Consider the following 25535-nt stretch of genomic DNA (forward strand, 5'->3'; position numbering starts at 1 on the left):
CGGAACCCTTTTGAACTCGATAAATAATTGCGGAACCCCCCAAACTCTTAACGGTATTTTTGCATATGGAGCCAAAAAAAAGTCGAAATAAGCATATTATAAACAAACATTTACAGCGTTTCTCAATTAAATTTCCCCATGGAACCCTTTAGGCTCCGCAGGGAAATTACACTCATACTCGATATCCTCCGCCGAAAAATCCGGGACATCTTCCCTTTTTCGGCGGCGCAGAGAACAGCTGCTCTCAGCAGTGCGATGTCACTTTCTCGTGGAACCCTAACAGTGTTACCGCGGAACCCCAGGGTTCCACGGAACACCAACTGAGAAACACTGGTGTAGAGTCTTGACTAGTTTTGCAACGAGGTGAAGACTCCAGGGCTACGCAGTTGCAAAACACACATGTATATTCTAACAGCTGCATGGCCTAGGCAGTTAAGAACCTGGAATGTCAAGCATTTCATTCAGTCCAGGCTGATTATAGTGTATGCTAGTAGACCAAATAGCCATAACAGAAATGGAAGGGACGTGGACACAAGACCTGCAAGGAAACAAAGGTAGCAAAACAGAAGTTAAAGCCAAAGCACAAGGAGAAAGATTTTTATACACTTTTCAAGCCAGGAGTCAGGTGAATTTTATCCGAGGGTAGATGAGCAGGTTGTGCCCAGGCAACAAAACTCGTATGTTTACAAAGGCTAAAATAGTTCGAGACACTTAAGCAAGTCAGTCCACCTAGCTAACATCCTAGGAAACTAAACTGGCAATCCACTGCCTTTACAAATCTGACTCAGCAGCAGTGAGAAGTTTTGACACATCATCACTAGTAAAATAAAGACAGTGGTAATAACATTATCCGTTCAAAGAACAAGCCATGCCTCAAACTGATAGCTGTGCGGGGGGAATAAACACATGCTGATTTTAATTCACAGGGGCTTGGAAGAGTAGTCTGACTTCAAATATATTTATGGTTAAGGGAAGATGTGTTATCAGTGGAAGTAAAGACCAGACCCTGCATATTTCATGGAGAATAGCAGCATGTTAGTGAAACCAGGGACTGGAGCCAGTAATGGAGTTTCCCTCTCACTCCTTTACACAGCTCCTCTAATGCAGAAGACAGTGCTGGAAGAAGTTAGCACTGCTGTTGCTTGATTTGTCAGAGGAAGGCTGGCGGACAACCCTGCAAAGCCAGAGTGACTCCTAATTGAGTGAGGACAATTTACATGGGATTGTGAATTCAAAGGGGCAATTGGAGCCTTGCAGCTGTCTGAAGGGACACATTTTTAAAAAACCTCTTCTGAACCCTAGACACAGTCGTCATTTAACTGCTCGTGCTTGTAACGTGCAGAAATGAGGCATTGAATTACATTTCAGATGACTTTTATTGAACAAACTATCCACCTAACAACCACCAGTGCAAGAATAGTGAGTCTACAGCAACATTTAGGCTCAATCTTCCCAACAACTTTAATCCCTGAGCAGCAGGTGGAGATTCTGTCTGAACATATCTAGGCTAAATTACTTAAAAATAAACCCTTTATTCATGTTAATAGTCCCACTGATTTTGGTGGGACTATTTTTGTGCATAAGGATTATAGGGTCCAGGCCACAGCTACACATGCTTCCCACTCCTGTCTCAGGAAAGTTTTAGCTAGCTGCTCAGTAGCAGCGACCAGCAGGTATGTTTCGCCCTGTCTTCCGTTCACTGCAACTCCCAATCTGGAAAGGTACCAGATAGGTTTTGAGTCCTCACCCAGTCACTTTACTGTCCCAGCATGCAACTCCTAGTACCAGGTATAATCTATAGTTGCAACATCCCTGACCATTGGTATCTCCCTCAACAGCAGAGATAGTATAATAGTGGTGTCTCCTGCTGTACCAAAACAAGTAGCATACATATAAAGTTTCAAGATTGGCTGGAGTCTCCCTCATCTCCTATGGTATTAAGTAGCCAAACATTTATCCAAGCCAAATCTATCAAAGAGAAATCTTTATATTAATAGAATTATTTTTGAAATTTACAAGTTATTGCAATAAAAACTTTAGCTTTCAGTATAAACATTTAGAATCAAAATTGTTTTACAAAGTACAAATATTAAAATACACAACACAATTATGTACAGAAAGTGACAACATTCTTTTAACTCTATGCCTTTTAACTTGATGAAGAGGCAACAGTTAGCATTCAGTAGAACGTAAAATGGAATATGGCTGAGTAACACGATTAAACATGCAAATTGCTTTACATTTTGCAAACTAAACATCTCCAGTTCAACTGAACTGTCATTGGTTGGAATTGGTCTTAACTAATAAAATTGTAAACAAGAAAGTTAGGGGTTTGGCAGTATTTGGTTGCAAACAGCTTGCCATCCGGTGTTGGGTCAGAGAAGGCGATTTCATCAGTGCTTAGGTAACAGCCATACATGAATGTGTTTCTGAAACAGAGCAGTACAGTTATCAATGCAGTGCAAGAGTGTGGTTCTATCTAGGTATTTATAGGGTTCTTATTACTGTAATATAATTGTCTGTGTGGTTTGTTCCCTCACCTCTTCTATGCTTAGCGTATATAGTGGAAATTTGGTCAATTTTCTAAACTGGGTGGAGAGAAGATTTTGGGTAGAGAATTTACTCCATGAAATTGGGCAATAAAAACAACAGCATAGGAGTGATGACAAGATTTGAAACAAGATAATATAGCAGGTACAGAAGACACCCCCAACACACTAGATCAGCGGTTCCCAAACTGTGGGTTGTGACCCCAAATGGGGTCACGCCATCAGCAGATGGGCTCGCAGCAATCCCTAGTACGTGGAGAACACCATTTTGCTCTGCACAGCATGACCTTGCATGTATGGTGCATGCGAGGTCACACTGCGCGAAGAGCAAAATGGCGTCCTTCATGCTGTCTGGGGTCCCAGCAGGAAATACTTCATTAAAATGGGGTCGTGATGACAGAAAGTTTGGAAACCCCTGCACTAGATCAATTGTATTTAGAAGTTTGGTGGTTTCAGATTACCAATATCCCAATCACAATCAGGAGTTGGTAACTGAAGTTCACCACAGTAATCTGTGAAACTTGCTCTGCATTCTCACATTAAACTGCTCCTGGAGAACAGCTGCTCAGAGGCACGTGCAGGTCAGTGACCAGACGCATGCATTCTAAACAATGAGCACAACAACAGCTAACAAACTATGCTGGTAACCATTCTCAATTCGAGAGAAAATCCACTCATTTCGCACTCTACAAATCAAAGTTCCCATCTGCAGAAGCTACTCACCAAGAATAAACTGGTGTTTTAAGAAGCTGCATTGCAATAGACGTCAAATGTGCCAGTCAAATACAGACTGCAAGGGCAGACTAAATTTTCACGTATACTTTCTGAAGTCTTATGTCTTGACAGAGTACTGGGCAGACAGCAAACAAAGTCCAGAGCTAATTAAATGGTTCACAGGCTACCTTATATTTGGTTAAATATGAAGCAAGCCCAACTTAAACATACAGGGTAAAGTTTTGGAAAGTGCTCAGCCTTAGCTAAACCCTGCTCTCATGGTGACTTCAGTGGAGGCAGAGTCTGGCCAAAGCTGAGCGCTTTCAAAAATCCCAGCCCCAATACTTGCGTGGCTCTATGCATTACTATTCCTCCAACCACAGTAGCTCCACAGGGCAGACTGGAGTCAGACTAAGTGCATATTTAAATCTGTTCAATGAACTTAACATCTTTGCACTGTGACATGAACCTCTCAGACCTGCTGAATGACATTAGCTTACAACTTTCCCTAAAACATTTGTTACTTAATATTTTTGCTCTGAGCACTCTCTTCCCCCTGAAAATAAACCAAGCTGAAATCTTGTTCCCCTCTTGTGTACACCCAATAGTCAGTTTCAAGTGGCTTCTCCGTACACTTATGTTGCAGCCAAATTAATGGCTTAATTAGCAGTTTTGTTTTGGGAGAGGCATCCCTTTTCCTTACCTGACTACATCCACCATACGACGTGCAATGCCTCTTCTCCGCATCAGGCTGAACACCCAGATTCTACTGACCCCACAAATGGCAGCCTCCGGCTTTGTGGAGCAACGCCAAGCACGATGGTGCTGCAGGACATCCTGATTAGGGGACTGTGGAACATAAGACTCAGACAGCACCCGGAATGCCTATCAAGCACAAACACCAAGTCAAATTAGTCTCTATCTTGAGGGCAATACAGCAGCAAACTCACCTGTATGAGTTTCTATAACACCAAAGGCAATCAACTATTTCTTATGCTGGTCCTTCACAGAAAGTTTGATGGTTAAATAAACCACCACTATCCAACACCTGAATTCAGGTACACTGAATGGAAGATTTCTGCACCATCAACAATAGCTTGGTTAATGCTTGTCACCTGCATTTTCATGTTGTTGAGAGTGCAGAGCACTAAAACCATCTTGCCCACCCCTTTTTTCCCCTCTTCTTTACAAGGCAAGAAGTACCTGTGACAAAGGCTTAAACCAATGCTAACTACCCCAACTGTCTGAATGCAATTTTCTTTCAGCTTACATAATTAAGATACTATTTAGAACACACACCTGTTTGATTTGTTCAGCGATTAAACAACCGACTATCTTCTTTTCATTGGACACAAACAAGTAGGTTTTAATCTTGGATGGACAGCTTAACACAATTTGTTTAAATCCCAGTTCATTATCTACAAGTTCTCGTATATCTTCTGCCTATAGAGGTTAGGATGAGAGGTGCACAGAGACACATTAGAGTCTAGGACAGACATAGCTTGAGTTCAGAGACGTGATTGATTTCAAACAGAGGGCTTGTGCACCTCAATGGAACCCAGTGATCACCACAACGGAAGTTCACTGTCCAACTGCAGACAGAGCATCTAGCAACTCATTAAAAGCACTAGCAGCCCATGTCAAAAGTGTAACTAGTTTGGTAGGTTTGTACTCCTGTGAGATCCATTCAATTGGAATAGTCTCCCAGGGAGTGTTAGAAGCTCCAGTGCTTGATACATTTGAGTAGACAAATCTCTGTCCTATAGTGGACGTTCCTGAATTGGCAGAAAGATGGACCCTGAGAGACTCTCTCCCTCATTTAATATTTATGCAACATGCAGATTGTTGTCTTTGTGGAAGATGTGACTCAACCTAAAGCTATGGGTGAGAGTGTCATTGCACACTGACAAGACTCATGTGGCAAAGGCAGCAGACTAGCATTCCCCCTTCCATGATTGACTAGATGTGTGAAGAAGGGCCCAGCCAAAACTAAGCCTGTGACTTGCATCACTGGAGTTTTGTTAACCTAGTAGCAGCTGCTGCTCATCAGCTGCTATGTGGACTCTCCAAATCTCTCTCTAGGTTCTTCTACTACTAATCACCATGTTATCTAAGCACATATACACCCTTTCTCAGAGTCAATGGGCTTGTGGACAGTGCTATTTTTCCACAGCACCAAAAGAAACCCATTAGGTACTTCCAGCACCTTAGGTAGTTTTACTTCAACAGAATCTAGAAAAATAACACAGCTGTGGAGAACATCTCTTTTGATAATTGATTTAGCTATACATTTTCCACTGAGTGTGAAAGCTGCGTGTTTCAGGCTGGATTTTACAGACAAACACAAACTGAAGCGGGGAGGACAAGCTCTTACCAAGTGTTTCTGCAAGAGACTGAGGGTAGCGAGAGCACTGTTCTACAAATGACAGTATTCCAAAGTCTGTTCTCACCTCAAGTACCTTGGGGCCAGATTGTGAATTACTTACACTGATGAGCAGTCACTCTCACGAGTACTCCCATTAACTCCAGTGAGACGACTCTTGTGAATTAACTGCTTATCATTGTGAACAAGTGGTCTATAATCTGGCCATCAAGCAACTGAAACAGGTGGCAAATGAGACAAATGACAGGTCTTTCTCCTTGTTAAGGAGCAGACTTGGTTATGCTGATAATCAAAGAATAAGATCAGAGGAGTCTTCAGCATTGAGGAATGGCTCATTTGTGTGAGCAAAGACAAACTAAAAGATTTACAGGGCTGCCATTAGACTACTTAGCGCTGAGATCTGTAGTGTTTAAACAAAGGTCGGTATCAGCCTTATTTGCAGTGAGGTCAGTGGTTTGCCCCAGGTCACAGAGGAAATCTGCAGCAAAGCTGTGACTAGAACCCACATCTCCCACCTCCCAGTTCTGTGCGTCAGCCACAAGTTCATCTCTCCTCTAAGTATGGTAGAAACCAGCCACATTAATTCCATCACTGAGCGAGAGGCTGACCACTAAATATGGATTTCTCCTGAGAAGTTGGAAAGAGGTGATTTTATGAATTAGAATTAATATAGCAATTTAATGTAGCACCTACATACCCTGGCCCTATAATGCTAGGCACTGTACAGAAAGTTGGAAGAAACATTGCACCTTTTTGATGGCATATTTTGGGTCATCTGGAAGAATCAAAATGATTTTCCCATTCCAGAACTCTGCAACCACACGCTCTTTCTTCCAACCCTACCACAGAGAAAAAAAAGACAGTTATTTGAAGGAAAAAGAAAACAGAGGGATTCAGCAAAGACTTCTTTAGTAGAACAGATTCCACAGTTACGGGAACCCTTGCAGTTTGCAGGCAGAAATTCCAATCACATATGTTAACCCATTAGTTCACGTATGTTAGTGAAAGGTGATTACTGGAATAACAGATAAGTAATTTAATTGTATCATGTTATTTGGATACAAAACCTTTGACTAGTGTACCTGACAATAAGTACTACTTTAAGGGTTCTTTGGCAAAAGTGTCAGCCATTGCCTTACCACATATTTAATTCCCTCAAGAAACCTCTGGTGATGCTGGAGGTGTTGGGCTTCATCCTCTGGGCTGGCAGCTGTATAGATCATGCCACATGATTTGCATATGATGGCACCAAAATGCTTCTGTCCAGCATCCTGTCATTGCAAAGGAAACTCAGAAGTGTCAGAGATGGCAGAGGGCAAGCTTTTGTTTATTTATAGAATATTCAGAACTGTACATAGCACTTTACATATTCAAGGCATATAATGAACATAATCTTTACAGTACGAGTTAGGTCTCATTGTATAGATAGAAAAACTAAAGCACAGAGAGAGAGAAGGAATGGTATATGGCCACAGAGAAAGCAGGTGAGCAAGTGGCAGGGCTGGGATTATTTATTCAAATGGTCAGTCCTCCAGACCACATTGCTTCCTGTTTATATAGAGAATTCATTAAGTACTTCTGCATTTGTTTGTTTTTTCTGAGAGGATGATGGGGGCACGAAATGAAAAGAGGAATTAAATTAAGAATTTTTTAAAAGTAGATAAAATTAATAAAGAACAAACAGTGTAATAAAAAATGCAGCTCTAAATGGAAGGCAAAATGGGAGTCCACTGATGTAGTTTCTTCAAGACCTCTTCCACTCGGTTCCCCGAGAACTCCGTTCAATTCCAGTCTCATCACTCAGGTTCCTCTGTATGACATATAGCAGAGCTACGCTGAGTTGATAAAAACTTAAATATAGGGAGTTGGCCTCGTCCTTTATATATATCTTTACACGTTACATTGCATCACATGTTTTGGGATTGGCTTGGTTACTTTGTAGGAACCAATCCCTGTTCAACATACTCTGTCCATGCACTGCTCATGTACAACTTACTTTTTACCTCATCTTCACATTTCTGATTTACTTATCCATTGTAATCTTGTCCATTGTAAATGATCCCTGGGTGCTCCCCCTTACTTCAACTAGTAGAGACATTCCATTCCCAGCCTGCAAATCCATTTACTTCCCTAATCCTATCTTCCAAGAAATAGGATGTCCAGTTACCCATGTCAAACCAGGCCTACATCCATACAGGTGACTTTAGCTTATTGCAAGTGACATAGGGCTTAATGATGCCATTCAATAGCATTCCATTGTAAAGCCAAGACTTCACAGGGAATGAACTATATATATATAGGACAGAACTAGGCGAGTATTTCATCCCCCATATCTGTTATATGAAACACTCCAATGGTTAAGTGGGGTTACATTTCAGTCACTGATAAAACTCCCAAGTACAGAATGTTTTAGAAAACATTCCTACTGTTGTACTGTCCTTGATATTAGCTGTCCACTAATGTGGCTGCAGAATTGAGCTGCCTCTGTTCAAACAGCAAATCATGCAGCACTGGGAAACAAAGGATTTGTGTGTCAAGCAAATTCACTACTATAGTATCCATACAGGTATTTTAATAGCACATTTCTACAAGTCTCCTATTTATTCAGATATAGGAAAGCTTTAACCTCAAGGCAACTTTAGAAAACAGTTTCACAAATAGTGGCACAATCGTTACATTTGAAGTTTTGGAGACAGATTTATACAATTCATTAGAGCTGAATACAGGGTTTGAGATTTATATATAAAGGAATTTACTGGCTAGCCAAAAAGCTCATTTCACTACCACCACATGGCAGTGCAAGCTCCCCTAAGGATCAGTAACAGGCCACAGAAGGATACTCACAATGATCATCTGGTCTTTAAAATCTTTGCTTAGTTCTTTTGTTTTCTTGCTGGTTTTCTGGAAGGTATGACCCATTTTTGCAGGTTGGCTGAATCCCAGGGGAGAAGCCAGATCATCTGGGAAAGGCTGAGGCCTGAAAGTAGTTACAGAATTGTATCTGAATTTCATTTCACACTCACAGTCAGACTGAATACTGATGTGACTAGCTCCCCGTAACAGACTAGTAAAGGAACTCAAGAGATGTGTGCAGGTTAGTTCTTCCTGTTTCAAGAGATCCCAAACTAAAATTGATAGCAGGAAGCTAGCCTGATGGCAGTGTTTGGATGCAAATAACTAAGGTTCCAAGGGCTTCACCAAAAAACAAATCGATGCTTTGAGGAACACCACTGCATCTAGATGGTAACCCAAACCTGGGGTTCTAGAACTGTTCTAGAGGAAGAACACAAAAGCCTACATCTCAGGTGTTAAATCTGATCCTAAGTACACTCTATATTGCAGATATGAGTAAATGGAGCTAAACTGCCAGGATTTCTACTCCTTACATTCACTGAGGATGGCAGCTCTAACTAGGTTGATGACCGCTGACTTAAGTGTTCCAGTACTGAGAGGAAAAGGAACAATGGGTGGAAGCCCTTACTACTCCGTACACTCAAACACAGGAGCACCACTCCCCCTCTCTCATCCCCCTTTAAGAAAATGAACACACTGGGGCTTTAGTCATCCAAAAAGTTAAGGCATTCCAAGTTATGGTCCCAACAGTAATTGTAACTTGGCCTCTCAAATCTATCCCTCACATGCCCTAGAGTACCTCATACCACCTCTCCCCTTGAGTTCTGCTCCAGCAGTGGAGATTATCTGAGATTCTGAAGTAAAAGCTACCAGATTTAGATAAAAGAATTGGAAGCATTTTCAGGGAAAGACCCTCAACTCTGGAACTCAATTCTCCATTCTGGTCCAATGGAGACAGTTTGCTGACTTTCAAACAGTCAGACTAACAGAGGGGGTGGGTAGATTGAGGAAAGAGCAGGAAAGGACTGTTCATGAGGCTATCAATCCAGATGGAGTCTTCATATGAATTTTTTAAAACATTTGTATGAGACTTGCAATTGGAGATGCACATATTAAAATTGTTAATAAATAATTAGTGTTTTTATAGCATTACCTTTAGTGCTTTAGCTATATGCAAGTGGGCAGGGCTACTTTAGGAACTATCACTTTAAATTTGCTAACTGTTGTGCAATGACCTTAACATGGGATTAAGGGAGATAAGCACTGAACAGTTTTCTAGGTTCACATGCCAAGGAGAGTTCCTAAAGCAGAAAGCTAAAGTATAATTCCAGTAGAAAAAATTTCTACTCATCTATTCCCAAGAGACAGTGTAGGAGTCAACACTAAATCCAAAACCATTTTTTAGTTAATCACAAACACCAGGATTTCAGCATATTCCAGAATTCCATTTGCATCAATATGGAAGGCATTTGAAAAGCCCCACAAGGGAGCAATGTAAATATGTAATCAGATCTCTCTCTCACTCTTAAGTGGCAGAGAAATTTAACAGTTTCTGACAAGTTTTTTTTGGCTCTTTCAGAATTAAAACAATTTTAAGTCATTTTATGTTCACAACAAATTCAGTCAGAATGTTTTGATTTCTAGCAATCTGCTTCACAAAAAGATTATTAAATAAGAGAGAGGAATCCATAGTTTTGGCTCTGCATGGAAAAACAACATTCCCATTGGAAATATAATATGGCGATGGATTTGTCAAACAAATAAGTCATCAGAGGCACAGATACATTAGCACGAGCATATTCTGCAAAGGAAGTTCATTTGCAGGGCTGTAATAATCTACTTAACAGGTAACACGGGGTTAATATTACAGACTATCAGAGGGTAACACACAGATCAGTCCTATAAAGTTTTACAATATAATGAAGGGCAATGCTAAAGACCAGCTGTGTCCAACAGACCTTTGAAAGACATGCTCAACAGCATATGGGTTGGGTTAGGACAAAAGGAAGAGAAAAAATAGAAGCTTCAGTTCTTTTCACATCTGCATGACAACTTATCTTTTCCATTTTGCAACCCCTTACCACACAAAAAAGATGGTCTGAACACCAGTGGCATTGATTATGATGGAAAGACTTATCAGCTGACAAAGGTTGATTGTACAGTATCTGATATAACCACATCATACTCCTTAGGCAGTTAAAGATTTAACAAGACACACAACAAGATTTAACCAGCACAGTTATATTAGATCTATGAACTTCTCAGATGGTTGAAGGTTCATGGGCCTTCTATATCATACCTCTCAGAGTACCAGATACCCTCCCATCTCTGGAATAGTTATATTGCTAACATTGACGCTACAATAAATAGAAAGCCATGCTACTAAAGAAGAGCAATGAACCTGGCTGCAGAAAGGGAGTCTACCCAACTGACATCAAGTTTAAGAAGCGAAAATATTTTAGAACATTCACATGGGCAAGTTAAACAAGAATTCTGGAAACTGTAGTTCAAATAATCTCAGTACAGTTGACATTACTCCAGAAAAGGTAACTATTTCAGTACTTCGAAACTTAATCTAGGATAGTAATAGAGATGGAAAATATTACTAGGTTATCAAGTCCCTCTGCAAAGGCATGATATTGTCTTCCTCCATACCACAAGAAGATGTTTATTACTTATATTACAGCAATATATACAGGACCCAACTGAGATCAAGACTCCACTATGCTAGGCTACATACTTTCACATAATAGGAGACAATCCCTGCCCAGAAGAGTTTGTAAACTAAAATGACAAGACAGACAAAAGATGGGAAAAGTAGTAGTATTCTCACTTTATAGACGGGGAAACTAAGGCATATAGAGATTAAGTAATTTGCCCAAAATCACACAAGTAAAGTGTGGTAAAGCCAGTAACTGAACCCACATCTCTCAATTCCAAGTTTGCATCCTAACCCAAAGAAAGGATAGTGTTTCATCTTCCCTCTCCAAAATAAGATCCAAAACTTTCACATCTTAATAATGGCTATTTCTCATTCCTCACCACATCTCATTGGTAAAGAGAAGCTGTTTATTATTTTTGAAACGGTCTCATATTTTAAAATCTAATTTTTGGAGGTACTGCTCATACTTTTGTCTCATTCTTGGAAAATGTAAGAGTAAAACAAACATACCTTGTTTTGTTGACTGAAGGTGTACTGAATATGGGATAGACAACATCTGCTGAAGGGGACACTAGAAAGAAGCACATAATTTATTAGTATTAGACACACTGGAGATACAAAACATGTGGGCATCTAGAAATGGGCCCTTAGTGAACCAGTACATTTCAAGTAATACACAAGTATGAAAAACTCTGAACTCCCAATACCCAAGAGCTTACATTAGCATTAGAAAGTTTTTGGTACTGCAACAAATAAAAACCCATCCAATGTTTTATTATATGGAAATAGCTATTTTTGATCTAATTAACTATTGAAGAATATCTTGCATTTTATGCTATGAAAAAAAATGGTTGCAAGCTAAGGTCAGAGCAAACCAAATCTCAAGTGGAATCTTCACCATGGAACATGTGAAAAAGTATATTAAAACAAACTGTTGCATCGGTAGCTTAATAGTGGTCTGCTAATAAAATGATATCTGACTAATACCATTTATCATAACCTAAACTTTTCGAATTTGTGATCTCATAGCTAAAGCATACTCTATATTAATGGCTTAATTTTATCAGAAAAAGTGTGATGTCACAAATTCAGCACTAGACTTCACTGCAAGGAGGAAATTTCAGTACATTTTTAAGCAAAATTGGTGAAGAAAACCATGTCAAAGAGGTAAATATTGTCCCACAGGGCTGGAAGGCCCTCTTCATAGTTCAGCTATTGGACAGCCTTTAATTTCAATAGCCAAAGAATAGCATTTTTGCCTCCCATCAGATTCCACATCAGACACTGAAGCTGGATACCAATATCTAAGCAAGCCAGAAGAGAGGCCTAAGCAGTAATTTTATAATCAATCCCTTTAAGAATGACAGGTGCCTAGACCAATACAGCTGCAGCATTATGTACCTTTATTATTCTTTGTTGGAGACCGACTGCAAGGAATATTCTCATAATTGTCCAACTCACAGTTTATGGAAGATCCAGCTTCATCTGAGTCCTGTAATAGAGATAAAGAAGAATAGAGAATAAAGATAATAATAGTTTATAATATAATAGATATAGATAGATAGATAATAGTTTATAATATAATAGATAATAATAGTTTATGGAAGATCCAGCTTCATCTGAGTCCTGTAATAGAGATAAAGAAGAATAGAGAATAAAGATAAAGCCCAAAGAAAAACGGTCAGCTTTTTGCTGTCCTTGTCTTTAGGGGTGTTACCCTGACCACCCTGACAGTCCCGCTGGTTCACCGCATCCACTATAAGTGAACCTGGAGCGGGATGAGTGTACAAGAATTCAAACCCCTCCTTTAGAACATAGTACTTTCTTTCAGTTCCTTTCGAGGTGGGAGCTACTGAGAAGGGAGTTTGCCAGAGGGTCTTTGCAATTTTCATTACCCTCTCATGGACAGGCAGTGCCAAACGTGATAGGCCTCCTGTGTCTGAGACACCAAATAGGGGATCCTCCTCCTCTGACATCTCCTTAATCTCCAGACCAAGATTGTCCGCCACCCTCCTCAGGAGGTCCTGGTGGCCTTTAAAATCAAAGAGGGGAGGCTCTAGTGTCTCTAGCCGCCGCCTCGTCTGGAGAAGAGGAGGAGGATTGTGGAATGGGTCCTGTGGAAGGCCCTTCCTCCAGGTCAAACCCCTCCTCAGAGGGGTGACCCTCCTGTGGGTCTGTTGTGGGGGCCATTGGTGGGGCCACCAAGGTATGTACAGAGGTGGTCCCTGGCCCCATCTGGGTACCCCACGGCCCCCAGTATGGCCATTGCCAGGGGCCCTGGGGCCAGGCAGGTGCTGGTACAGGAGCCTGCTGGCTTAGCTCCATCCTTCCTCTTTTTGAGCTCGAGCCACTCCGCCGGTGCTTATGAGCTCTGGAAGGGAAGCGGCTCCTGGATGAGGAGGATCTTTGGTGCCGACGTCTGCGGTGCCTGCGAGGGGAGGGGCTGCTGGAAGAGCTGTAGCTGTCACCGCCCCTCCCCCTAGACGACTTTCGAAGATGCTTTCCCGATCGCGATCGGGATGGGTGCCGACGGCGATGTCGTGATGTAGACCTGGAACGCGACGTCGGTGCCATGGCGCTCGATGCCGAGGTTGTCGGTGCCGTGGCGCTCGGTGCCGAGACTGTCAGTGCCGTGGCGCTCGGTGTCGACGGCGGCGGTGGAAGCGGTGCTGGCAGGGCCGACGGTGCCGCAGCTCCTCGGTGCCGTGGAAGGCAGACTAGCCTGCGTCAGGGCAGTCGGGCGGGGGAATGATGAGTGGCCGGACTCCACACCGGAGTGCCAAAGCCCATGCTCCGGTCCCCACTCGAGGCGGAACTGTATCTCCTTCGCCTCGAGCGTTTTTCCCTGGACCGCCCTCAGTGCCGTGGTGCAGGGGAGCTCGACGACTGTGAGTCGGAGCTGGGAGGGGAGCCCACACTCTCAACCCTCCCTGGCCGTCTGGGGGGAGACCTCGACTTCTGTCTCCTCCACCCACCGAGGTAACCCAACGCGGGTTTGCCCCGAGACACCTGTCCTGGAACCCTCGGCCGAGGGGGGGACGGAGGCGTAGTCAGACCCATAAGAGCGCGAGCCGCAGCGAAAGCCTCCGGTGTCGACGGCCCTTGCAGAGGCGCTCCCCCACCCCCAGGAGTCGGGGGAGGCTCTCTGCGAGGAGATGCCGGTGCCGGAGTCCTCTCCACGTTGGGAGTCCTCTCCTGTTGGGCCCCCTGCTTTCCCAGTAGCAGGGGGGAGTCCATGTGAGCGGCCTCACGCCGCTTCTTCTTTGCCGGTGCCGATGCGCTCGGTGCCGATGATGTCGGTGCTGGCGGAGCGCTCCGCACCGAGGAGACACTCGGTGCCGCCGGGGAGCGCGACGGTTCGGAGTCCGGCCAAAGCGCGGACTCCATGAGGATCGCCTTTAAGCGGGCGTCCCTCTCCTTCTGGGTCCTTGGCTTAAAGGACCTACAGATTTTACATTTTTCCTTCCTATGTAACTCCCCCAGACATCGGAGGCAACAATCATGGGGGTCACTAACAGGGAAGGCTTTAGCACATTGAGTGCAGGCTTTAAAGCCTGTGGAGCCAGGCATGGCTCCGCTCTAGCCCCTAAGGGCACTAACTACTCTCAACTAACTACTAACTATTCTTATTCAAAACAAAAAACTAACAATAAGGGCTAACTGTAAGGAATGCTACTTGCGTTTGAATGCAAGAGGCAGACGTTCCGTGTGACCATCACTGGCGGAAAGAAGGAACTGAGGGGCTGCAGGGTCAGCAGCGCCCTATGTACCGTGGCATGAGCGCGGTACTCCAGGGGGCGCCGGAGCTGACCCTACAGGGCTAGCTAAGGGGAAAAAGTTCCAGGGATCTGTGCACGGGGTGCGCACACACCTATACTGGAATGGATACGAGCAATCACTCGAAGATAGAATAATTCATTTAAACTACAATACAGAAATGTATTTCCTGTATCCCTCAGAAGCAATGCAAAGGCTTGCCGGAGTCAGGGGTAATGAAAGAGCTGACGGAGAGGGAAGTAATTGCTGGAAAGGAACCTAGGAGTGAACGTGGAGGGTTGTTGGGTGTGGGTGGGAGAAGTATGGAACAGGTTTTTTGGGGTAGGAGGGACTGTTAAGGAGTTACGAAGCCTCCCCCATGTAGACCCGGGCTGACCCCTAGCCTCTCCCATTCAGTCAGGCACATCTGCCTGTTCCCATGAGTCCCTGCATTCTCTCCCCCCACCACCAGGTAGTCCCACCCTCCCACACAGCAACCCCCTGCTCCCATCTCCATGTGGCCCAACACCATATCTTTGCCCTTGTCCCCATGTGGCCTTGCACTGCCATTCAGTCCCTGCCCCAGTCTGCCCCTCCACTAGCCCTTCTCAACCCCAGTCTATGTGAGACACGCCCCCCTTCAGGCAGCCCCTTGTGTCTTGCTGTCTGTCCCCCCACATTATCCTGTGCCTCCTAACCTGGCCCCATGGGTAAGGTGCTGTGAAGAGCCCAGCCAGTTGCTACTGCCAGTGAGGCAGCTGCTCTCTCTGTTCCGGCACTACAACAGCCTCTGGTGGGTGAAAGGTGTAACTGCAGCACCTCTAGCAGAACGCATTTTCTGCGGAGAAAAAGAAATCTATGGGGGACATGAATTCCACACATGCAGTGACACGGAATTCCCCAGGAAGTAATAAGTAAAACACTGCCCCTTATCTTATACTGAAGAGACATAGTTGTCAGAAGCTAAAAGGTTAAAATGCTTTGGATAGAGACCAGCTTAGTAAATCCATTGTTATTTCTTCACTTAAGCATGGGAAATATGCATTTAGTCTCACCCCCTTGGCTGGGGGAGCTGTAGAACCAGCACACTCAGACTCTACATGAGAGGAATTACTCTACGGCAATCTTTGCTGTTAAGATTGGAGTTAATTTGTGTCCTTCCTATGTCACCACTCAGACCTCACTGGCTACCAGAAAGGGTGCAAGCAGAATCCTCAGAACCCAGGAGGTCTCAAAACAAATCTGGAAACATATCTGTTTCTTTGCTCAATTGTTTTTTTCACTTGCCTTGACACTGAGGCTAGCAAGGAATTGCTTTTTTAAAAGTGAAGTCTATACTTTTACATGCAAGACTTAATATACTTCATTACCAACCTGATGATATAAATGTAGACAGAGTGTATTAAAGGTGAACTACAAAGAAATAATACATTGTGTTTGGACCCTTATGGTTAAGATTTATGAAGGCAACCTGAAAGTTCCCCAACTACCAAGTCCCCCCCATCCCGCTTCTTTTAAAAACATTACAATTTCAGGTCTTGTTTACCCTGAAGATTCTCTGGTGGCTGAAGCGCTAGTTAAATTATGACAACACAAGAGTTAAGAGACAAAGCTGAGCAATAAAGACAGTAAGAGATTTTTAATCTAACAGTTTAAACCTGCATTTCTACTAATAACTATGCAACTCTTGCACCTAGAACACACTTGGGAGAAAGGATGGTTTTGTTAAATATTCAACACTGACCCTTCAATTAAGGTATGACACAGACAAGAATGCTCAGACTACAAATTTGAGCCCCAATAAGTCCTCCAGTCAAACAAGAAAGGCCAGACTTTATAGTCCTGATATTTATAACATTTTAAAACAGCAGATTTAAAAAAAAATTTGTCCTGTATTAATAAAAGCAAGAAAGGGTACAAATCCAATTTTACAAAAACTCCTTTTGAGTAAGCTTTCCTCTTAGCTAACCTAAATGCAATGTAGCAATGGTGACCAGTGAATAGAACAAAGTAGCCAGGGACATGAGAGTTAAATTCTCAAGACCTCTCTGCATATTTACATATATCATTCAAAATATGTATTTAAGTTACTAGTTTCAGTGCTGCCCTACTCTACAACATCCTGCATCCATATGCTCAGGAATTCAAAATCTCACTGATAAAGAGCTTTCTAGTTACTGCCGGAGGTCACATGAAGCAGGAATAAATCTGTAAGGGATATCTTCCTTTCATACAGCTCTCAAACCTGCCATGCTTAAAGCACCATACACTTCCCCTGTGCCTCAGAATGACTAGAGCTAGTAATGCAATTACATCCTTGCTGAACAAAGCAAGTACAACCTTTAATATACAGAAACATCGTAAGTGACATTCTCAGTGCTACTTACCAGATTCCTTGTATCAGTCTCCTCTGGAGTCAAGGGCTTTGAGGAATCAGAGTGACTGACTGGGATAAATTCAGTTTTCTGTAGTGAGACTTTCAATTTGCGAATAACCTCCTTCTCTTGACTTATGCTATTGACCTGTTTCTCCCTATCCTTCTCTCTATCTTCATTCCATTTCTTTGGGGGCACACTTGCATCTTTTGGTACCTCACTGGCCTTGGCAACTTTGTTTTTATCATCTGAGTGAAACTCTGATCCTCTCAGCTGGTCACCCTCTGCTGCAGTCATAGAGAGAAGCTGGGGGGATTTGAAGCCTGAAGGCAGTTTTTTAGGACCAGAGTGGGATTTCTTCCCAGTGGAAAAGAATGCTGCTCCAATCTGGAGTTTCAGCAGTGGTTTCACTTTCATGCTTAGAACTCGGAAAGGAGCATCCATTTTCTTTTCAATTGGGCAAATGATATTCTCCTTCTTCAGAACAGGTTTGATTGGGGCTGTATCTACCTTGGCTTTCTTAGAGTTTCTTGGTAACGTCTTGGTGTACCTAGAATCAATCTGACGTTTGGATTTTTTTAAGCTTGCATTCCTGATGAGGTTCATATTTCCCTGTACTTTCTCCATCCTATTGGCACTGGGGACGTCTCCATTGTTGTCCTTCCAACGAAGAGGACGGCTTTCATTTACCAGTTTCCTCTCCAGTGGGGTGAGGTACTGCTTGTCTTTGTTGTAGAAGGATGCAGCTGGCACAATGGGCTTGTATGGGGAACCAGACTTTGGAGACACTTTACCCAGGAACTCCTTACATGCTGCCATTGGGATGCTGGTTGTCTGAAGTGGGGATTTATCAAGCTTCCTTGACATAGAAGATTTCAGAGGTGAAGCCTGGTTTTCTTTATTCTCATCACTAAATCTAGGTGACCATTTTGTTTGAGAAGCAAAAGTACAATTTGTAGATGTCCTGACTGGAGACAGACCCACAGTGAAGTCCATCCTCAATTTTTTTGCTGGAGTCCCAAGGGCTAAGAACATGCTACAAAAAAAAAAAAAAAAAAAAAAAATCAATATTTCCCTCTTCTATAAAATGGAGAACCCTTTAAGCATAGTCCTGGCTCTGCTTAAGTCTCATTAAAGTTTCTCTTAAACTAGTTTTCTCTATTTGTAAATAAACACAGAACCTATCTAGGGTTTTTTGTACCACACTCACTGTAGTATTTCAAGCACCTTCATAAAGAGCTGCATACTACCTTCCATCTACAGTTCCTATAAATGTCACTGGGAGCTGCAAATATGGACAGAGGGCAGCATAGGGTCTAGGATTTTTCCCCTAACAGTTTTGACAAATAGATCTCTTTGCCTGCCTGTATTAAAAGCTTGGTTTACACTTAAAAGTTAAGCTGACATAACCACCTGTCAGGAGTGTGAAAAAAAATCACCTAACCCCTAGTGTAGACACAGCTATGTTGACAAAAGAAAGCTTCTGTTAATGTAGCTGCCATCATTTGGGGAGGTGGTATTGCTACACCTATGGAAAAACCTCTTCTGTCAGTGTCAACTGCCTCTACACTACAGGGCTATGCCAACATAGCTACAGTGACATAACAATGCTGCTATAGCATCCATAGTGTAGATAAGCCCTTCGATCACAAGGTAACTTGACCACCATTTTACTTTCTTATTAATCATGAGCAGCATCAATTATACAGAGCAAAAAGTAGTGTAGATCTTTGCCACTTGGCTCATTTTACAGCAACATTGGACTTAAATGATACTTCCAAAAATGTTTTTTCTTACATTTGTTATGATTACTAAGATTATTACAAATAAAAATTAGAGGAAAAATTGTATTTTCTTTTATTTTTGTATCCTTTATGCATTTGACAGATCACATTGTGTAGTTTTCCCTGTTTTTGCCAGTCTTTCACACAACAAGTAAAACATGAATATGCCAGAGCAAGTTTACTACCTGAAACTACTTTAAACATGTTTTTTTAAAGTTCACTAAAATTCCAGTAGCCAGTGTCTCTAAATACTTAGGCCCTTGAAGTCAATGTGGCTTCGCACAGGCACAAAAGCCTAGCCCTGCAAAACTTGGTGCAGGACTGGGAACTTAGTGTCAAAATTTAAAGCCAAACCAAAAAAGATATATACCATTTACAGCTCTCCTAAGGGAACATAAAATAGTTTCCAAGTCACTTGATCCAATGTAAGACAACTATTTTAAAAGGAGAAATATTAGTGAAATATCTCATACATTTATATTTCAAAATTAAATAATGGACCTCTTCAGGGCTGGGAGTGAGTCTTGCAGTTTGTAAAGGTTATGTAAATGTATGGTACTAGAAACAAGTGATTTTCAAGTAACAATAAAATAATCAATAATAAATAATAAGTATCTTCTTTGTGAAGATAAAACCACCCCAGTGCAAACCAGTGTGTTGTTGCTCCATTAACCCAAACTTGCAGAAGACTAAGTCAGTTTAATCTTTTTATCATAATTTTTTAAGTCTACATATTCTATTACAGATGGAGAATCTTTTAGCAATTAGGGTTTCTATCTTAAAAAAGCTGTCAAGCTTCTCAGTACACTATAAAGTATTATGCATTACTAAAGAATGAAAAAGCCACTTAAGTTATTGCATCTCATAACTTTCCCCCCCCGTTATACAGTAAAAGCATTGAGGGAGTTAAAATATTTCCTTTATTCTCAGTACATGAAGTGAAGCATTAAAAGAATTTGTTTTCAGTGGTAACAAACAGCAAAGACAAGATTATGAATAGCTAAACATACCTATCAGAGCTAGTAGAACTATGATTCCTTTTTCTTGGAGTAACAGCTGCCATCTCGATAAGATGCTTGAATGTTAGAAGACATTTCAAGATATAATTAATTAAACTATATGATACACAAATATAACTATTAAAAATGATATAACATTCACTCTTTAAAATAGCATATAATTGATATATATTCATATATAATATCATTATATATATATCATAATATCATATATATATATAAGTAAAATTCATAATAAAAGTAACAAGCATGCATACCAAGTTAAAAAAGCCACTTTCCATTGGTTTCTAGAGCAAACTTTTTTCTTGTTTTTAAAGAAAAAACATCTAAAGGAAAATTACTTTTACTAAACCTAATTTCCAAAGATCTTCTGTCTCCCAAATATCATGGCCCATTAATCTCAAACTTTCTGGAAAAATGCCTTCTTTTGGCAAGAGACCACACATGAGAAACTTCAAGCAGAAAGGACTGAGGAAACCCTTTTGAGGGGACAGAGAGAAGAAAGAGCCCCAATCAGTCCTGAATTACACTATTAAAGACCATTTCTAATGTGCTATGTACAAATGCATCAGTGTACCTCAAGATAATGTTTATTGCACAATGCCAGTGTGCCTAAAAAGCCTTTTACAGTTTATTGTTTTTTTGTATTATGAGGCTACAATAAAGGTAGAAATTTGGGGAAGAGAGCATAAATCGGACCAAATCATTTTACAGTAGTATTTAAACGTGGTTTTCAAATTTGGTTAAAGCCCTAGTATATGTGGAGTTACAATGATACTAGAGAAGCATTTTCACATTAGCTGTCCCTCATGGAACATAAGAACTGAAATCCTAGCTCACAGTGGTCCCTATAGTCAGGTATCCTATCTTCAATGGTGACCAGTACCAGATGCTTCAGAAGAAGGCGCAAGAAACCCGGATAGGGTACAATTGTTGAATAATCTGCCAATAAGAGAAGTTTCCTCCTGACCCGTATCAGTTAGCAGTTCTCTTCTGCCTGGAAGCAAGAGGGTTTTTAAATCTATGTAGTAAAAATATTGCTATCCTAACTAATAGGACTCTGGATATTCTCAAAATCCATATAAACATCCAATCCTTTTTTCCCAAATCCTATTAAGATATTGGCCTGTCACCCTGGCTGGATTGGTGGGGAGGCACATTTTTAATCAATGGTTGTGAATAGGCCTCATCTACTCTAACTGAATGGACTTTGCTAACACCTACCATCCCCATTGTTCCTTGTTGTTCCTTACCCTTGGATGTATATATATACCCCCATCTGATTTCTATTTCTTGCATCTGAAGAAGTGGGTTGCATGAAAGCTTATGCCTGCAGAAATTAAATGTGTTAGTCTTTAAAGTGCTACAGGACTCTCGTTGTTTTTTGCTGCATACAGACTAACACGACTACCCCTCTGGAACTTTTCACTAAGAGCTGAATCACTAGAACAGTGTTTCTCAATTATATTTCGCCGCAGAACCCTTGCGCGGCCATGCGATACCCTCCACCGAAAAGTCCAGGAAATCTTCCCCTTTTCAGCGGCGCGCTCTCTAAGCTGAGTTGTTAGGTGGCGCGTGATTTCTGTTAATTTCAGCAGCGCGGTTCCACTTTTTTGCGGAATCCTTCAACTCAGCCCACGGAATCCAGGGTTCCGCGGAACACTATTTGAGAAACACTGCATTAGAGAGACTGGGAAACCTTGACTGACAACCACCAGAGAGGCACCAGCAGTGGGCAGCACCTGCAGACGGTGGGATTGGTCAGCACCAGTAGATGGCAGGAGCAACAGCAGTCAATGCCAGCAGATGGTGGGATCAGTCGGCGCCTGCAGATGCCAGGATCGGTGAGCATCTGTAGACAGAGGGGGGCCAGCAGACAGCGGGAGCCAGGAGCAGTTGGCACCGGCTGACGGTGAGAGCCAGCAGCGGGGACTCAGTGAGGCCCGGAAGTGGCAGGAGGAAGCAGCAGAGGCCTGGTCAAGCCTGCGTCCGGTAGCAGTCTGTAGAGGGGGACTGGTTGAGCCCCAACCGAAAGGTGGACATTACAGCTATGATGGTCAGTACAAGGGAAAGCAAGAAGGGAGAGGCGAAGGACACACCACAGTACTCTGGGATGAGTTTGGCTCATTGAGTCCATGAATTCTGTTTGCACTGTTTGCCAAACTAGTGCTGTGTTACTTCCCTTCTGTTATTAAAAGGTTTACTTTCTACACTTAGAGAAGGGAAGTATTGCCCTTTGGGGCACCCAGGGGATAGTGTGTGACCTCCCAGGTGACTGGGTGAGGGCTCGAGCCAGTTTGGTGTGGTATCATATACAGGGACCCCTAGATATAGAACCCGGCCCTTGTTGCTGCTGACTCTGTCTGGCAGAAGGGTTACATTACAATAAATTAGTTTTATTTACTAAAGGATTGGCTGGCAGCGTGGTATTTTGGGTAAGATCCAAACTTATATTGATCTGGTGCTGTGGCTGAACCTTTGAAGTCAGGAGAAACCTTTTTGGTAAAGAGCATAGAGTTTTAAATAACTGGTCTCTTTACTGGACCTAGGGGCTGATTGAGAGCCAGAGACTGAAATGCAGTAAAGGGGGCAGTGTATATTTTTATTTTGGCTTCTTGATCACCAGTGTGGGGAATCAGAAGCACTGTTTGTGGCTGGTTGGGAAGTCTGACTTCAGTGTCACCCACCAGTGCTGGGAGAATCTGCTCTTCTTTTACAGCCTGCCCTGACCTTGGCATTTTCAGATGGCTACCCTAGGCACAGACAGGTCACAGTGGACTGCAAGTTTCCTTAATGGGCCATTAAGCAGGCACTTGTGCTGCAGCCATCCTGTCTGGGGTGTCGCCCAGACACAGCAAAATTTGAAATATAGATATATCAACCATATCCATAACTTCCATTACACATATAACACATGAACATAAACATGATCATCTTACTTAGCACATTATAGCCTTTCTAACAGTACCTGACATGGCATATCTCATATGAATTATGATTTTGACATACTGATGTTAATTAATATAATAAATGCCGCCCCCAATCCAGCCAGCATGACAGACTCAATCATATCTTGTGGTCAAACATTAGTTATGCACTGGGTCAATAAGAATTTCATTTTATCAGTTTTAAAGTATTGCATTTCAATTTAATTTAATTTAATTTAAACTTGCTCTTGCCTTATGGGTAGGATAAATAAGTGTCCAATTTACTTTTTCTGCACCATTAAGTTTTGCATATCTCAGTCATGTCCCAGTTTGTCTTCTCTGTAAACTAAAAAGACCTACTATTTTCACATGAAAGCTGGCCTGGCATCTAGAGAGCAAAGAACTACCAAATGAGATTCTTACCCCAGAGAGGGAAAGCAGCAGCCTGCATTTATCACTTGCTCTTCCCTACTCCACCATTTTGATCTTAGAGTTGCGAGTTAGCTGCAAGCAATCAGTACTTTACACTGCTACAGAGGCAGCAAGCCCACTGCCTGCAGTTCTACTTTTTCAATTTTTAAAAAATTTTCCTTCAGCATGCAGACTAGTACTGGCACTACACACCACAGTGAAAGGCTCTAGCGGGGGGGAGGCAGCAGGACACTACACTGCTAAAAGTAGCAGCACAGATGTGGGGGTCACTGTTTGGACATGTAAGAGATCCCACAGCGGGTACACACACTGGGGGGGGGGGCCTCCGGCACGTAGGGCACACTAATCCAGGTCTCACCATCTACCCTGCTACTTACACCCGTGCTACCTGAGCATGCAGTGACTATACTCTCCATGCGGCCGTAGCCAGTGTGATGGCAGCAAACAGCATGTTAGTGCCAGGATTGTTTTGTTGGAGAGGGAGATTAGTTAGAAAGGGGGAATCAGCAGGAAAAAAAAGGGGTGGGGGGTGGGGTGACCAGATGTCCCGATTTTATAGGGACCATCCCGATATTCAGGGCTTTGTCTTATATAAGTGTCTAGTAGCCCCCGCCCCGTCCCGATTTTTCATACTTGCAGATGGGGGAGGGGAGGAGGGATCAGAGATGGGACGGTGAGGGAGGCAGGTGCAGAGCTAAATTGAAAGGAAGGGGCGGGAGGGGTGGAGCAAACAGCCAATCAGGAGACGGCACCGCCCATTGGTCTCTGGCCTGTCCCTCTCTCCGAGTCCTTGTTCCCCTCCCCGGGGTGGGCCGGTGTCCCCCTGGAGGTTCCCCGCTAGCTCAGCGAGGAGGGGGTCGCCCCTGCCCAATCCTGGGCTGCCGCTGGGCGAGGCTAGGAAGCCTCGGGCTCCAGGGCCTAAGCCGAGCTCGGACACCAGAGGAGCCCCGAGGCGGGGGCTGCCCGCCCGTCACCCGGCTCTGGGCGCCTTGCCCCGCGCTAGTGTGTGTGGGGCGCTATGGATTGCTTGCCCGGGCCCTAGGGGGCCGCACGGACGCTCCGCTACCAAACCCGCCGGGGGAAAGGCCACGATCGGCCCCATGGCCGGATCCCCCGTCCCCTCAGGACCCCATGAGGCCGGGAGCCGCGGACCTGAGGCCCAAAGGCCGCTGCTCTTGATGCGAGAGAGGCTCGGGGTGGGCCCGGGCCAGTCAGAGCCCAGGCCGAGGGGGTCGCGCCGCGCCCACCGCCCGGGCGAAAGAATCACCTCAGCGGCGCGCCACTTCCGCCGCCTCAGCAGCAGCCGCCGGTACCAACCGCCTCTTTTGAAATCCGCGCGCCGCGCGGGCTCCGCCGCCTGATGCCGCGCGCGCGTCCCCGCCCATTCCGGCTCCCATTGGGCACCTCTATCGTCAGTCCGTTGGCCGAGAGCTTCGCCTGTAGACCCGCCCCGACGGCCCGCCTGCCGGCCAATCAGAACTCTGGAACGCGCGCAGAGGGCTCAGCTGCCGTCGTCCGCATCGGAGACTGCAACTCCCAACATGCACTGCGGGGGGGGGGGGGTGAAGGCGGTCTTCTACGATGAGGCCAGTCGCAATGCTTGCCGGGAACTGTAGTCCTTTTGCGTCACCACTCGAGAGAAGGGCACCCTGTCGTCGAGGTCTACGGCACCGTGAACACAATAGAGTATTGCATGCTGGGATCTGTAGTCTCTGCAGCAATGCATGCTGGATCCGGTCCATAGTACAGTCACATCCAAGTCAATGGTGTGTTATAACATGATCCGCACATGCTAATTCTTCTGTTGCAGACAACATCTTTAATCCACTGCAGATCTGGCCTCAGTTTTACAGAACACCTATTGACTGTGCCTTTGATGCGGTGCCGTATTCAGACCATCAACCTAGAGAAGTAATACCAGTCTTCTGAGCCATATAGGCCCAGGAGCTCCAAAATCTGTTAACATTTACAAAAAAAAATTCTTAAAAAACTGTTTGCAGACTGTTGTCTTTAAAAATGTTCTTAACTATTACTAAGCTTTTGTTGCTTAGATTGCTATATTTATTAGTGTCTGTGCCTTT

The 25535-nt window shown here is 43.4% G+C and overlaps 1 protein-coding gene across 4 annotated transcripts; it reads right to left on the reverse strand.

Moving 5' to 3' along the window:
* Positions 1-1043: 1043 nt before the first annotated feature.
* On the reverse strand, positions 1044-24866 carry ESCO2 (establishment of sister chromatid cohesion N-acetyltransferase 2). 4 transcript variants are annotated; one of them, XM_067534036.1, is made up of 11 exons: positions 24859-24866; positions 20087-20151; positions 17305-18328; positions 12563-12653; positions 11672-11732; positions 8491-8623; positions 6786-6917; positions 6396-6485; positions 4563-4706; positions 3967-4148; positions 1044-2429 (listed from the first exon to the last, which is right to left on the reverse strand). In XM_067534036.1, the coding sequence occupies exons 2-11, from the start codon at positions 20137-20139 to the stop codon at positions 2297-2299; spliced, it is 2043 nt and encodes a 680-aa protein (XP_067390137.1). In that variant the 5' UTR covers positions 20140-20151; positions 24859-24866; the 3' UTR covers positions 1044-2296. The 4 variants fall into 4 exon arrangements, with proteins under 4 accessions (XP_067390137.1, XP_067390135.1, XP_067390136.1 ...); XM_067534034.1 differs by lacking the exon at positions 24859-24866 and adding an exon at positions 24722-24783; XM_067534035.1 differs by lacking the exon at positions 24859-24866 and adding an exon at positions 24607-24612.
* Between the last annotated feature and the right edge of the window lie 669 nt (positions 24867-25535).

This window comes from Emydura macquarii, unplaced genomic scaffold, assembly GCF_026122565.2.
Source record: "Emydura macquarii macquarii isolate MOO-44397 ecotype Brisbane River unplaced genomic scaffold, CSIRO-AGI_Emac_v2 contig_3372, whole genome shotgun sequence".
NCBI lineage: Eukaryota > Metazoa > Chordata > Testudines > Chelidae > Emydura > Emydura macquarii.